Source organism: Mustelus asterias, chromosome 15 (genome assembly GCF_964213995.1).
Source record: "Mustelus asterias chromosome 15, sMusAst1.hap1.1, whole genome shotgun sequence".
NCBI classification, from domain to species: Eukaryota; Metazoa; Chordata; class Chondrichthyes; order Carcharhiniformes; family Triakidae; genus Mustelus; species Mustelus asterias.
Genome location: NC_135815.1, coordinates 23,157,064 through 23,173,485, shown reverse-complemented (window position 1 = coordinate 23,173,485; position 16,422 = coordinate 23,157,064). Strand labels below are relative to the sequence as shown.

The following is a 16,422-nucleotide window of genomic DNA, read 5'->3' as shown; positions in this document are numbered from 1 at the left end:
TGGTGTGACATTGAGTTGTGACACAAGTTTTGCCACTACATCTCAACAAAATCTGTTGTATGTTGTTATAATGGAAATGTACTTGATAACCTGGAGGGAGAGAATGCTGAGTAATGCCACCCTTATGTGTTGATTATGTTGTGTTGTGCAATGTTGCAAAATAAGTGGAAAATATTTTACTTAACTCGTACACACGTGTGTTTGTGAAGCCTTTGGTCCAGTCTTGCCCACCTGAAAATTATGAATCTGTGTTGTGCCCAATTCTTGGACCCCTGTTCTCTTACCTACTGCAGGTAAGTATTGAATAAAGTCTGATGGATAATTGTTTAGCTATTGAGAAGTTACTCTGCAGTACCTCAAAATTTCAGAGATTTTCTCTTCGGACTTGATTCTCAAGATTACATTACACTTTAAATATTTTGTTGGTTCTTATTCTGATAGCGGTGAGTCAGAGAACAGTGATGTAAGGTATTAAAGTAGGTTTTGTACAGTTTCCTGTAATCAAAGGTAGGAATGGTCTGGTGAGAACAGTAGCTCAGGTAGATGAGCAACAAAAAACTATGCAGAGACTTCAGTGAATTCAACATGGAATGAAGGAAAATTCTGGGCAAAGTATCAGTCAACTAAGCATCTGGACTATTAACTTGCCTTTTCTGTGCAGATTCTGATTGAAGTGTTGTATTCTGAGACAACAATGTTAGAACATAATATCTAATATTCTTGCAATCAATGCAATGTAGAAAAAGTGTTGTGAAACTCAAGAGAGCAGCAGAAAAATGTGATTGGCTCTTACATTGAAACTTTGTTAGACCAGCTGGCTGAAAATAATCTAGAAAATAATCTTAAATTTTGATTAAACAAAATGTTCAAAAGTTGGAGACTTTAAAACGTGGTGCTAAAAACACGATATATCTTGTCTTTTTGTCAGCATATTGAAACTAATTTATTGATGAATAGTATTGTTTAGAATTCAAATTTCATAACTTGCTCATCTGTCAGTATACTATGTAACACCATTGTTTGCCTGACAGAGACTAAGTGCCAAGTGGGTTGTCATCAACCAGAGAGGCCTGTTGGAGTAAGTGTCAAACTTTATGGTCATAGTTTTAGATTTTGAGACCATTATTACTGTCTGCATATTGTGTTAATATCACAATTATATTTTTTTTGAATGGGACAGGTTTGATTTCAGTTAAGTAGAGATTGTAGTTTACTTGGATGTATGCAAGGGTACAAATGCTGGGACCAATGATGGTTTAATTTGTCTTAACAAAATTGCATGTTAAAACACAATTTTGTCTTCCATTTCTTTTACCTAAGAGAAAGTAATCTTAATTCCATCATCATGCCAAATCAAACTAACTTCTGATAATTACCTACCATCTTTAGATTTATTCATTTCCTGGTGCAGCTTTCCTCCGTGCTAGCATACCCCTGAATCAGAATATCATGCCTTCAATATCCACTTGATGTTTAAAAACATAACCTGGGTTGACACTTTGGTACAGCACTGAGGATGTGCTCCATTGTCTTTTTAATGGAATAATTAACTTGAAGACTCATCTGTCCTCCTATCACAAAGATCCCATGGGATTTCTTCTGATGTCCTGGGCACTCTTTAGTCTTCACCCATCATTGCCGAAAGGAGATAATTTGTGCATTTATCCCATTGTTGCTTATGAGACATTGATGTGTACAAATTGTGATTCTCTTTGTTAAAACAGTGAATATACTTAAGTTATGAATGTGCTTTACCCACAAGTTTCAGGTTTATTTATTATTGTCACAAGTAGGATTACATTAACACTGCAATGAAGTTACTGTGAAAATTCCCCAGTCACCACACTCCGGTGCCTGTTTGGGTACATTTGAGGGAGAATTTAACATAGCCAATGCACATAACCAGCATGTCTTTTGGACTGTGGGAGGAAACCGGAGCACCAGGAGGAACCCCATGCAGACACGGGGGAGAATGTGTAAACTCCACACAGACAGTGACCCAAGCCAGGAATTGAACCGGGGTCCCTGGTGCTGTGATGCAGCAGTGCTAACCACTGCCATCCTGAAAGTCACTTTATAAATGCAAGTGCTTTCACCTTTGATTTGTAGTATTAGTGTTTTATATTCCCAGTGCTTTATACATTCAAGATAGTTTATAGTTTAAAATTGTAGATAATTTAATTTTCAAATTACATTTAGAAGTGCATTCTGTTAATTGTTGGCCTCATATTTGAAAAGGTAGATACATGGATGTGTTGCCTTGAAGTAATATAAATCCTGCTCCTTTTGACCTTTTTATGAGGATTACAATGATGTGCTTATTTTTAGGGCTGAAAGTGGTGCTCCTGAGGAGAATCCAGAGTCCCAAGAAATGCTAGATGAGCAACTGACTCGTCTTCTCACCCGCGAATCCATTGATTTGATGAGTAAGGGCTATACTATTTGTTCAGTTAATAATCAACGATATAAACTGAAAATTGCATTTTATAAAGAAATAAAAGCTTTGTGTTGAAATAAATTCCAGACAAGTTAATGTCTGTGTGTGTGTTACCAATGTTAATTTTTTTTTTAAAGAAAAGGCTTGTTGGGAGCTGGAGTGTGTAATTACATCTTGTATCCCACAGTGCATGGCCAGATAGAGGAGCAGTAACTATTACCCTTGGGTGCTGAACAGTTAGAGTAAAATCCAAGATTTTCTGGCTTTGAAAAGAATGCTGCCTCTATTTTCATTAGAGCAAGAGTTGCTTTGAAAACATTGATTAAATTGTATACTTAATAGATGTCTATAGCCGCTAGCAGGCAATTAACGGGCACTTTCTATTGTTCAAATGCAAAAAAAAATGCAAGGGGAGAGGTCAGAAATCTTAATTGTTGGAGCACATTCAGCTGATGTTCTCTGGTATCTGTTTTGGTTCTTTTTAAAGCAACTTCCTTCTTGACACCCATTTGTTTTGTTCGTCATCAGCTTCCATTTCTTCTCTGCTGCTGCTTTGTCTCATCATTTGGACTCAAAAGTTGATGCAGCTTCATGGACAAGTTGCTGCCATTTTGCACAGTTGGTAGCAAGCTCCCCCCAGTCATTCATGTCAATGTTGCCGTACTTCAAGAGAGCTTCAGAGTGGATTTGAAACATTTTCTTTGTCCTCCCTTAGAACAGTGGCCATCAGCAAGTAACATTCACACAACACAATTGCCAAGTGATGACCATCTCCAACAAGAGAGGATCTAACCATTGCCCTTTGACATTCAATAGCATTACCATAGCTGAATCCCTCACTATCAACATCCTTGGGGGTTATCACTGACTAGAAACTGAACTGGACTAGCTATATAAATACTGGGGCTATCAGAACAGGTCAAAGGCTAGGAATCTTGTGGCATGTAACTCACCACCTGACGACCCCCCCCCCCCAGCACACATGCATGCGCCTGTACACCATCCTAGGGCACAAGCCAGCAGGGTAATGGAATACTGTCCACTTACCTGGATGAGTACAACTCTGATAACACTCAAGAAGCTCAACGCCATCCAGGAAAAAGCAGCCCATTTGATCATTACCTCTTTCACAAACATTCAATCTCTCTACCACCGACAAACAGTGGCTGCCGTATGTACCATCTACAAGATGACCTGCAGGAACTCACCAAGGTTACCTAGGCAACACCTTCCAAACCCACAACCACTACCACCTAGAAGGACAAGAGCAGCAGATACCTGGGAACATGACCAACTGGCGATTCTCCTCCAAGCCACTCACCACCCTGATGTAGAAATGTAACACTGTTCCTTCACAGTTGCTGGGTCAAAATCCTGGAATTCCCTTGTTAATAGCGCTGTAGGTGTACTTTCACTTCAACTGCAGCGCTTCAAGAAGGTAGCTCACCGCCACTTCTGATGGGCAACCAGGGATGAGCAATTAATGGTGGCCTAGCCAACAATGTCCACATCCAGTAAAAATGAATTTTTTAAAAATTGAGAGTTGTGAAAACAGGACCTGGTCAGGAAGGTGCTCTTCATCCTTCCAGGCACAGTGTCCAGTCCATTGCAGTGATCTTGCAGGAGTTTTTCCTGAATGCTTCAAGAAAGAAAGTTTGTTTGATGCCCTTCCTGTTGAATCTCGAGGATGCGTCTGAGGTATTGCTGCTGGCATTTCTCCAGTGCTCTTGTGTGTCACTAATACACAGTCCATGCTGCACTGCAGTACAAGAATGTGGTGGTTTTGTTGACTTTCAAAGGTCTTTGCTGTGAGATACTCCCTGTTGTAGTTATTGAAAGCTGAGATGGTGCAGCTGATCTGCTGTTTGATCCCTCATTCAAGGTGGCCTTTTGAGAGAGAGGTAGCTGCCAAGATATGGGCAGTGCTCAACATATTCCAGAATGTCTCCTACAACATATGAGAGGTGGAATATTTGTCTGTCCAGCTGTGAGTTAGTAAAGAGTTCTGCTTTGGCAACATTCAAGGACAGCAATATTTGCAAAACTGGTGGACAGGAAACAAGCAATTGGTCTATTTTGTTGCATACAATTATTATAATTAAGCATTGTGGCCCCTAATGTTTCCTATCCACCAGCATGCATGGTAACTTTCACATGGTAAATGCACTGTAAGGACTGGTACTAAATATTTACTCTTCATTTCTCTATTGCAGCTGTGTGCTGTTGTGTTAAGAAGGGCCCTGAGTCTATATCAGGTGATATGGATGGTAAGTAATCTAGTACTTTTTCAGATTTATTTGTGTAATAATTGGGCTTGTTTCATATTTTAGAGCATTTTTTATCACTAAGTCATCTTTGTGTCAATTAGAGCAGATTTGTAAAACCAATCGCCTACTGGACTGAAACATTACCAGATCCAGGGGTCCACATGTGTGCTGGAGAGTGGGGGAAGGTATAGAGAAGGTTGGGCATAGGCCAAACCACTTGGTTTGATTTTCTGTGCTACTGACAAAGCTTGGATGGAATCTGTAAATCTTCAAATGAGATGGGGATGCAAGGAGGAGTTTTCTTTTTTTGTCTAGATAGCTATTTTAGGCTCATTGTCACTAGATATTTCCATAGACTGATACTTGCGTCAGTGTGGGAAGTTTAATTGTAAACCAAGAAACTAAACCATTTCAGCCTGCTACATGTCACTTTTAAATTAAGTATGCCATTCCTCCGTGACTAAAGTTGCATTACAAACTAACAGTTCTTGAAATCAGCTAGTATAGACCCCAATGTTTTCAGTGGAGCATGTTCATGCAAAAGTTAATTTCCCACTCTATGCATTGATGGGGTAGCATTATTGAAGAAACTGAACAAGACTGCATGCATTACAACTAATTTCATTTAAACTGGTGGTTCTTGAACCTTTTTGTCCCCAGACACTTAAGTGGAGCATATAGTGCACCACAATAAGGTGCAAACAGGTAAATAAATAGTTATACATCAAAATAAAAGTGCTTATACCTTTCTTTTGCAATACCATCTGGCGACTTTGAATTTGACATTAATGAAAATGGTTCTTGGTTTTCACCTTTTAGTCTATGCAGGCAACTGCTTTATTTAAATAGGAACATTTTAAGTGGTGGAGACTGCTGTCTTTTTCTTCTGAAAGGTACAAAGAGGCCATAAATGCCTTCCTAGCTAAGGCCTTAACCCTTTTCTGTAGCCAGAAGGAAGTCAAATGTCTGACCTTCGCTGACCCCCTCACCATCACTCTCACTAATACATGCCTTTAGTTGTGTTCAAATAAAATCTGGTTTCCTGGCTGTTACTGTCACTAAGTCTTGCTGAACATAAATATAAAATGTGCTCTGGATGTATTCCATGGTGTGATCTCTAAAGTTTACAGTTCGATTCTATGTGGTATTTTTCTACGCACTTGGAAAACTTAGATGAACTCTTTAAATGAATGCTAGGATTTAACTTTAATCATTAAAAGACATGTCACTTCTTCCTTATAGCAGCATTGCATTTATTGTGAATCTTTTTAAATAGATGATGAAATGATGAATACAAATGATGGTCCACATGTTGGATCTGAAGAACTCACTGACCTTGGAAAGTGTCTGTTGAAGTCTGAGGTAAACAGGTCTGCTTTTCTTTAATGTTGGGCAAAGCAATTTTGGTTGAAAGTGGGAGGAGTTATAAGCACAAGCCTTGATTTCTAATATCTACTGGTGATCTCACTAGGTTTTGTTTGGGTGCAGATCAGACCAGTACCAAAATTTGCTCATTAGCTAACTCTGTGTAATGTTAATAGCTCTGACTGATTTCCTTTATTCATTTTTAGGATATCTGTAAAGCACTGTTGGCAACCGCTTACAGTGCAGTCACTTGGAGTGACACTATAACATGCCAGCGAGCGACACTCCAACTCTGCTGGCCATTGATCAAACAGGCAAGTATATAAGTGGGTCCAGAGTACACATGTTTTTGTGAGAGTATGAATTTGTTAGTGGTGACAACAATGGTTTATAGATGCACAGAAAGCAGCCATGCATCCTATAAAGCAACTATCCATTTTGTCCAGCGGTCCTGTGGTTGCCATATTTTGAATTGAGCAGTTCATAAAGAATGTTTTACATCCTGCCTCCCAATGTCTTTGGAGTTGATTTGTGTTGGGAAAGAGTCCAGTACGAGTTGGTGGGTTATTTTGCCATTAAGGCTATTATAACAACTCCAGCCCTGTCATTGGGTAGTGATTAGTAGTAGGAGTGAGCCTCTCTCTCTCTCTCTCTCTTCCCCCCCCCCCCCCCCCCCCCCCTGTTTTTCTTCCTGCTTTGGTGGGACAAAATATAGTATAAACAAGAGATTGCACCTGAGATCTTTGCATCTGATTTGCATGTTGAGCTGGATAGTGTGTTTATTAATTAAATCATCAAGGGAAATGTTTACTGCTTGAAGTTGCTTTAAATAGATATTTTTGTGATTGCTACCAATTTTAGTCCATTTACCATTGGTAAATTGGTATATCACCTTTTGCCTGGCGTGCCTGTTTATTGCACAGTTTTGTCAGTTTTGCTATATTTTAAAAACGTCAACCTATAGTTGTTTGGTCGTACAGAATTTGAGTATTGCTGAAAAAAAGAGACATGTCGAAGGTTTTGTCTTGCACTTCACAAGAATACTGAAGAGGAACATGTTAATTTATGCTGTAAGAGAAGAGAATGTTGATTGGTTGGCATGTGGATTCTGGTCGGGGCATTGCCATAAAGAATGTTGGTGACAGACGAGTAACTGCGAAGCACTGTTTGAAATTTAAACCAGGCAACTCGAACCTGATTGGTCATGGCATTATTCTGGGGAATGAATGGCTGTCACTTATTTTGTTTAGCTGAAACAGGTGCAATGTGTGTACAGTTCTTTCTGGCTGCAAAGAACAGAGCCAGATGTATTAATATATGTAGCTTCCAGTGCATAGAATGCCTTTGAGTCCTATTTCAGCATCAAGCTTGCACAGTGAGGAAATGGCTTGAGCCCTATTTACAAGGTTATCAATATGACCAATTTATAGCGTGTGGAACTGTAATAATCCCAGCACGTATATTGGTCAGTAGGTAGATTTGGGGTGGACTGTGGTAGAGAACTTCCTGGCAGATTTCTCTACTAGTATGTCAAGGGAGTTAATTTGACTGCTCCCATTCCAAATGTTAAATATGTGGTATATGAATTTCAGTGCCAGTGTGATGCTAGGTATATAAGCGTATGGCCGAAAGACTGGTGGATTGTATCAAACAGCATGTCTCAGCCCCTGTTCGCAAATGTTCAAGGTACAGACCGTACCCAACCAACCTATGCTTGTGAAATTCAAAACCGTGACCAGCAATAGATGTGATTCTGCGATTGAACAACATTTGCTAAATAATTCTCAGAATGCTATGAATTATGCTGACAACCAATTAAAAATCAGTTGGGCTTGGAGTGTGGTGCATTTGCGTTGATTGGAAGCTACATATCTTGATACACAGGGCCATGTTCCTTGCAAACAAGAACATGTGCGCACAATGCATCTGTTTCAGCCAAACAAAATAAATGGTGGCCGTTCACTGATTTTAACCAATCAGAGTCAAGCTGCCTGGTTTAAATTTAAAACAATGCTTGGCATTTATCTATCAGTCACCATCAACTGGTGCATTCTCGATGGCAACACCTCTACCAATTAGAGGCCACTTGCCAACCACTCAACACCCTATTCTCATACAGTATAAATTGATGTTTTCCCCTTATATTGGCATTCTTGTGATGTTACGATGGGCATAAGATAAAACATTTTGACATGACTTTTTTTTCCAGCAATATTCCAACTTCTGTTGTGTTTGAAAAATATTTACTCCATTTTGTTTTGTGTCAAACAATGTGGTAGGCGTTACAATGTTGCGGAGATTACTCCAGTTATACTGCAGAATATTGCCTACAAAAGCTATTTCTAGTTGTACTGCTATTTCAGTTACTAATTCTATGCCTGCCATTGCTGGCAAGCTAAAGATTTTGCTGTTTGCAACATACTTCAATTAATACTTGCTGCATTCTATCCAATTCATTTTGGAGCATTCTTCCCTGTCCATTGTCTTAGAAACCTATTTGACTGCCAGTGCCTACCCCACCAAAATGTATAACTCACTTAAAAAGCTGTTAAATTTAATCAAATATTTAATTCATTTAATAATGTAATTAAATGTTGAAAGGAATTGGCAGGCATACCAAAACTATTTTCTGTTTCTGTTGAACAATTTTTTTTTCTTTGGACAATTGAGCCATGGATGTTTCAGATACGAAATTTTGGACTTTTTTTAAACCTACATGCATTTATACATTAATTGGGTTACAACTTGCTGACATCTTGCGTTAAGTTCCTGATCTTCTCATTTAGCTCACTACTATTAATGGTCAGATATTTTGTGTCCCTCTTCACTATAGAGAATGCAAATAACATCCCAGAAATAAGTAACAATCGGGAGACAAAAGGGAGGCAGGAATCTAAAACAATTACAATCACTAGGGAAAGGGTAATGTGAAAATTATTAGAACTAAAGGCTGACTAATCCCCAGGTTCTGACGGACTTCATCTTGGGATCTTAAAAGAAATGGCTGGTAGTTGCATTGGTTTTAATTTTCCAAAATACACTAGATTCTGGAAAGGTCTGATTAGTTTGGAAAATAGCGAATGTGGTTCCTTTATTCAAGAATAGAGGAGGCAGAAAGGAAACTACAGGTCATTTAGCTTAAAATCTTGTCAAAGGAAAATGCTTGAATCTTTTATTGAGGAGATTACAGCAGGTGGAGGCTGGACATTAAATATTTTAAAGGTAAGAGTAGAATGTTTCTTGACTAACAAGAGAGTCAAACATTATCGGGGGTAGGTGGGAATGTGGAGTTGAGACCAAAAGTCAAATGAGTCATTATTGAATAGTGGGGCAGGCTTAAGGGACTAAATGCCGCCCTCCTGTATGTCTCTTATGTTCCCTTTACTTTTTATGAACCTTGATGGTCAAATTGGATTATTCTTTGTATTCAGGTATTGTCTGCAACCCTGCATTCCGACGCAGCCAGTTGGTTCTTCATGAGTGTGCTTAGAGGGCTGCAAATGCATGGACAACATGAAGGCTGCCTTGCAGCATTGGTGCACCTTGCTTTCATGATCTATGAGGCACTGGTAAGAAAAGTGTCTGATAAATGCAATACAAAAGTTGTTGATTCCAATGCTTGTTATAATTCTTATAGTGTAATGAAACTTCGCAAGGTGCTTCACACTTCATAAAACATAAATCATAAAACAAAATGTGAGATATTAGGTCAGGTAACCATGCATGATCAGAGGTCGGTTTCAAGGAGTGCGTGAAAGTGAGGTGGAGAAAGGAAATTCCATAGCTTTGGGCCTTGGTAGCCAAAGACACAGCTACCAATGGTGGTGGAGCAGTTAAAAATTGGAGATGCTCAAGAGTCCAGAATTATATGAGCACAGATACCATCTATGCTCATCTACCATCTATGTCATACCATCTACGCTCAGAGGGCGGCACGGTAGCGCAGTGGTTAGCACTGCTGCTTCACAGCTCCAGGGTCCCGGGTTCGATTCCCGGCTCGGGTCACTGTCTGTGTGGAGTTTGCACATTCTCCTCGTGTCTGCGTGGGTTTCCTCCGGGTGCTCCGGTTTCCTCCCACAGTCCAAAGATGTGCGGGTTAGGTTGATTGGCCAGGTTAAAAACAAATTGCCCCTTAGAATCCTAAGATGCGTAGGTTAGAGGGATTAGCGCGTAACTATGTGGGGGTAGGGCCTGGGTGGGATTGTGGTTGGTGCAGACTCGATGGGCCGAATGGCCTCCTTCTGCACTGTAGGGTTTCTATGATAAATGATAAATCTACAAGGCATAAATTAGGAATGAGATGGGATACTTTTCACTTGCCTGGATGAGTTCTGGTCCAGCAAAACTCGAAGTTCAACACCGTCCAGGACAAAGCACCCCACTTGTATGACACTCATCCACCACCTTAAGCATGCATTCCCTCCACCACTGTGTGAGCAATGTGTACCATCGGTACACTGTGTGAGAATGTGTAACATCTATAAGATACGCAATTCGCCATGACTCCTTTGATAGAACCTACCAAATGTGCAACCTAGATTAAGAACAAGTACAGCTGGTGCAGTGGAACATCCCCTGCAAGTTTTCCTCCATACCATATGACATCCTGACTTGAGGATGTATTGCTGTTCTTTCACTGACACTGGGTCAAAATCCCAGAACAGCTTCCCAAAAAGTGATACGAGTGTTCCTGCACCGCACAAGGTGCAGCAGTTCAAGAAGGTGGCTCACCATCACCTGTTCAAGGGCAATTAGGAATAGGCAATAAATGATTTCCTTGCCAGTAATACCTCCATCCCATGATTTATTAGTTGGGTGGATTTGTGTGCATTCTGTAAATCTCTGCACAAGGTTTCTGAAAATTTTCAAAATCTTGAGTCTTTTTTAAAACTTTAAACATTTTGCCTTACATTTAAAGTTTCTTAAAAGAGCAGTTTTTTGAGGGGCTTAAGGGGCTTTGTTTGTTTGCTCTCCTCTGTAAAATTAAAAAGTTTCTGTTTGCTGCTTTCAGTCTTTCCCTTCTCTGATCTTTGACTGCACATGGGATCTATCCCAGGCATTACCTGAAATTTCTGGTTTTACCTTTGACAAAGTGTGACATTTTATGAGACTTCCCTGAGTTGCAGTTGGCCTCTGGCCTTGATTTTGTATTTATTTATGTCTCGCTGAAAGAGCCTCACTTTCCTCAAATTAACTTTGTCTTCAAACTGCATGCCTTTACCACATGTTTTATTTCTTGCACCCCCCTCACCATGTACTATCTCGGCAGAACCATACTACTGACAAGCTTAGAATTCTTTTTAAATGGGATGTGTGTAGTGCTGGCCGCAGCAGCATTTTTGCCCATCTCTATTTACCTTTTCAGAAGATAATAGTGAGTAATGTCCAGAACCACTGCAGTGACGTTTAGGGCAAAGTTCCAGTGTTTTGACCTAGAGACAATGAAGGAACAGCAATGTAGATCCAATTCAGGGGGATATATAATAACTTGAAGGAAAATTCGCAGTGGGTGGCGTTCAAACCTAAATTGAGCCTCTTGCTCCATATCCTGCCTCTGCCTATCTGTTGCTGAAATGTTGGTCCGTGACTTCATAATTGCCAGCATTGAAACATTCTAGTGTCCTTCTGGCCAACTCTCATCCTTCACCCCTCATAGTCTACAACACTCTGGCCAGTGTCTTGTTCTGCTGACCTTCCATTCATCTATCAATGTCCCCAATTTAAAATTACTATCTTGTGTAAAGCAAATGTCTTCTCTTTTCCCCCCTCCCTCCCCTCTTCCTCTTCCCTGTGCCCCCCCTCCCCCCACCTCCTCTCCCCACCTCCTCTGAGTGCCTCCCCCCTCCCTCTGGGTGACCTGCTCTCTGGGCGCCCCCCCTGGGTGCCCCCCCCCCTCTGGGCGCTCCCCCCTCCCTCCCTCTGGGTGCCTCCCGCCTCCCCGTAAGGCGAGTAGCGTGATCCGCGCCCATCTCCACGCCGGTTCCCCCTTTACCAAGGTCTGAAAATAGCCGCGATGTGGCCCACGCCCGAAACAGGCGTGATGGCCATTTAAATGTATTTGCGTGCATTTAAATTGACTTAATGGGCTGCATGCCCAACCTTTACCACCGCGTTCACCCATCCAGAATCGGCGCGAAACAGACATGCTCTGTAAAAGTCCAGGTAGTGAGGAGGTAAGTGCCAAGCGTCCGATGGCTCTCTGCTTGGGATCGGTGGGTCCAACAGCTCTCTGCTTGAGATCAGTGAGGGGAAAGGGGATCTGCTGCCACTCTGCATATGATCAGTGAGCTGGGAGAGGGGCCCGTAATCGGTCTGGGTGGTGGGGGGAATAAGGGGTCAGTAATGTTGTGGGGGTGGGGCAATGTCTGTAGGGGCCAGGGGGAGGCATTATCCGGCCTCGGAGCGATGTGGCATGGGAGCCACTTTTTTTTCCCTGCGCACCCAGTTGGATTCTCCGATCGGAGCTGCAGGATTTTGTGCGTGTTAAGCCCCACCCATAGGATTCTGCAGTGCGATTCCGAATTGCTGATATTTTTTCAGGCAGTGTGTGTGTGAACATGTCTAAAAGTCAGATCTGAAACACAGTTTCAAGTCCCAGCACTTAGAATCAAAATGGTAAAATTGGTTACTTATGGTCACATTTATAACTTGTATAGAAATGCATTTATATAGCATCTTTCATATCCTCATTTTTAATGTATTTGTTTTATTATTCGTCACAAGTAGGCTTACATTAACACTGCAATGAAGTTGCTGTTTACAGCCAGATTAATTGGTTTTTGAAATATTCTTGTAAGAAAATGGACATGACCAGTTTTTGGTGTTGATTGAGGGTTCACTTTAGGCCAGGATATTAAATTTCCTCTCCTCTTTGAATAGTACCAGGGATCTTTAACATCCATATAAGCACCTCATCTGAAAGTAGGCACATCTTGGAGTTTAGCAGTTCCTCAGTAAGGCACTGAAGTGCCTGCCTGGATTAGGCATTGAAATCTTCATGTGAAGCCTTTTAAAGTCATGATCTTCTGACCAGGGCAAGAGTGCTACCACTGAATTAAGATTGGCACTTGTAACTTGGATCAGGTAGATTTTGGCTATTTGTCTTCCAATCTCATGTCCTCTTTCCCTCCAGAGCCTTAGTGGAACTTCTCTCACTGGACCATGATTGCAGCCACATTTTTTGCTTGAGACTCAACCTTCAGCCTCCTACCTTTCTTCCAGAGCTATTTTTAGTAGCTTTTAAGATCCACCTTCCTGTTCTGTCTGTGCATGCATATCTTTTCTGATTTTTATATATCCTGTAGGTAATTAATTTCACAGTTTCGTATACCAGGGGCCATTAGCTCAGTTGGCTAAGAGTGTGGTAGAATAACACAAACAACTGAGATAGCATCAGGGGCCTACCTCCCCATCTTGCCCCCGTTGTGATGATATGACTTAAACCTATACCAGTCATCAACTGCAGCTGCCAAGCTAGCCAGATTTCTTGGTACTCTGCCTCTGGAATTATGCAAAAGCAGTCAAGAGACTGGGGGCCGGAGCATGCACCCATCCTCCATTATAATACAATCCCTTAGAATTGGTTTAGCTGTAAATTGTGTGACTATCAAAATCACTTACAACTTGAACTTATTTAAACAATCAGGAGTCTATCTTTACTGCTTAACTACCAAAGCTAAGGGAGGCAAATTATTGCAGTGTATCACCTATGTTAACTTTTTTAAAGTTAGAATTTCAAATAAGTTTGTTTCCCATTCGCGCTATTTTGAACACAGGCCTTTTCAGCAGATTTAAATCAATTTGTTCATCTTGCATCGAGGGTGTGAGCAGCTCGTGCTCATTCAGAGAGACCATGGGAGCGATTATCCCAGCCTGCTGTGCTGTGCTGCTCTAGCCTGGCATTGCCCAAGGGGCACCTTGGCACTGCCCATTGGGCATCTGGAGTCGGGGTAGGCCCGGACACATTCGGGAGGCCAGCGATTGGGTGATGGAGAGTTGCTGTGCTGGCCAGTGATCGGGAGGCCAGCAGTGCGGGACAACTGCGCATGCACTAATCTCCACTGACAGATTGGTGCATGCGCGCTGGTCTGCGCAGCGCTATGCTGCCAGTCTCTCCTGCAGGAATAGGCCCGGCCCACAGCTTTTTAAGGAGATTCACACTGTGCACTGCAGAGTGCCCTAGAGTGTGGGAGATTCATTTTGAAAATCCCGCTGAAAAAACCAGCGGAACTTACTCCAGTTTTTACTGGCATTTAGAATTTTTTTGGGAGAATCCCACCCCATGACGACTGTACCCAGCTCTAACAAACAGTAAGAACTGTAGGCTTGGGAATGTTCACACAGGTGCCCATCCTTTCATTGGTATAATGCTAAATGGTGCACAAGGCATCTAAATTGAGCAAGTAAAATAATATTTGGAATGGAGAGACTAATAGTATTGTGAACATTTTGAGCATCCTCATGATGCAATAATGTACTTAATTGATTTTTTTAATCTGTATGTACTATTGTTAATCATTTTCTTTTTGAATTACACTTGTAGAGACCACGATATCCTGATTTGAAAACGGTGATGCAGCAGGTTCCTCAAATCTCTGGAGATGCTTTGGATCAATTTGATACAAAACTTCTGAACCCATCCTCTCATAAGATGGGTGACAAAAGGAGAAAGGACCTCTTCAAGAAACTCTTGTCTGGTTGCATTGGGGTAAGTTTGAGTATATGGTGTTTTCAAAAGGTTGCCTTCCACAATGATGTAATATTTTAAGAAGCAAATATGATTAAATCGCCAATACATATCACAGATTTTCATACCAAAGTGAATAATAGTCCTGTAGCTGTAGTGTATCTGGACTTCCAGAACACATTTGATAAAGTGCCACACAAGGTTATTACACAAAGTAAGATCCAACGGGTTGGGGGTAATGTATTAGCTTTGATAGAGGATTGGCTAATCACCAAAAAGGAAGTAGTGGGGATAAATGTGTCATTTTCTAGTTGGCCGGCTATAACTCGTGGTGTGCCACAGGGATCGGTACTTGGGGCCCCAACTATTTACAATCTATGTTAATGACTTGGATGCAGGGATAGAATGTATTGTAGCCAAATTTGCAGATGACACTTAAATGGGTACGAAAGCCAGTTGCAATGAGAAAATAAGAAATTTACAAATAGGTATGGATAGGTTAGGCGAGTGGGCCAAATTTGACAGATGGAATTTAACATGGATAAGTGTGAGGTTATCCATTTTGGTCAGAGGAATAAAAAGGCAACTTATTTTCTAAATGGAGAGAAACTTCCAAATGCTTCGGTGCAGAGGAATCTGGGTATCCTCGTGTGTGAATTGCAAAATGTTAGGTTGCAGGTGCAGCAGGTAATAAAAAAGGCAAATAAAATTTTAGCGTTCATTGCTAATGGAACAGAGTATAAAAGTAGAGAAGTGCTGTTACAACTGTATAGGGCATTGGTAAGGCCACATCTGAAGTACTGCACACAGCTTTGGTCCCCTTACTTGATGAAGGACATAAAATCAATAGAGGCGGTTCAGAGAAGGTTCGCAAGATTGATTCCAAGAGTGAAGGACTTGTCTTATGAAGAGAAACTGAGCAATTTAGGCCTATATTTGATGGAGTTTAGAAGAATAACAGAGATCTAATTGAGGTATCTAAGATGCTTTCGGGGATTGACAGGGTCGACAAAGAGCAGATGTTTCCCCTTGTTGGACGTTCCAGAATGAGGGGCCATAGTTCTAGACTAAGAGGTGGCAGATTTTAAAACAGAAATGAGGAGGAATTATTTTACTCAAAGGGTCATGAATTGATGGAAATCTCCACTGCAGATTGCAGTGGACGCCGGAACACTAAACAAATTTGAGGAGGTAGATTTTTAGCTAGTAGTGGATGAAGGATTATTGGGAGTGGGCAGGAAGGTTTAAAGTTTATTTATTCGTGCCACAAGTAGGTTTACATTAATACTGTAATGAAGTTACTGTGAAAATCCCCTCGTTGCCACACTCCGGCGCCTGTTCGGGTACACTGAGGGAGAAGTTAGCACCTACCCAGCTTGTCTTTCAGACTGGGAGGAAACCCATGCAGACGCTGGGAGAACGTGCAGACTCTGAACAGACAGTGACCCAAGCCAGGATTTGAACCCAGGTCCCTGGCATTGTGAGGCAGTAGTGTTAACCACTGTGCTGGGATGAGTTGAAATCAGCAATAATCGTATTGAATGGCAGAGCAGGCTCGAGGGGCTGAATTGCCTACTCCTACTCCTAGTTATGTTCTTGCTTGTCTTTCAAAATGCCTTGCTTGGTGTGCAGTTTTGGACCATTTACAATCTTTTTAAAAAGGACTG

General features: G+C 41.2%; 1 protein-coding gene across 2 annotated transcripts in view; it reads left to right on the top strand.

The window, feature by feature from the left end:
• xpo5 (exportin 5) overlaps positions 1–16,422 on the top strand; it is an 86,331-nt gene that overhangs the window by 65,749 nt on the left and 4,160 nt on the right. Inside the window, exons 24-31 of one of the 2 annotated variants that reach the window (XM_078229616.1) lie at positions 196–293; positions 1,032–1,078; positions 2,329–2,426; positions 4,651–4,704; positions 5,981–6,066; positions 6,276–6,383; positions 9,501–9,638; positions 14,612–14,776. In XM_078229616.1, the coding sequence (XP_078085742.1) occupies positions 196–293; positions 1,032–1,078; positions 2,329–2,426; positions 4,651–4,704; positions 5,981–6,066; positions 6,276–6,383; positions 9,501–9,638; positions 14,612–14,776 (794 nt within the window). Of the gene's footprint in view, positions 1–191; positions 294–1,031; positions 1,079–2,328; positions 2,427–4,650; positions 4,705–5,980; positions 6,067–6,275; positions 6,384–9,500; positions 9,639–14,611; positions 14,777–16,422 lie in introns of both variants that reach the window. The other variant, XM_078229615.1, reaches the window with a different exon arrangement.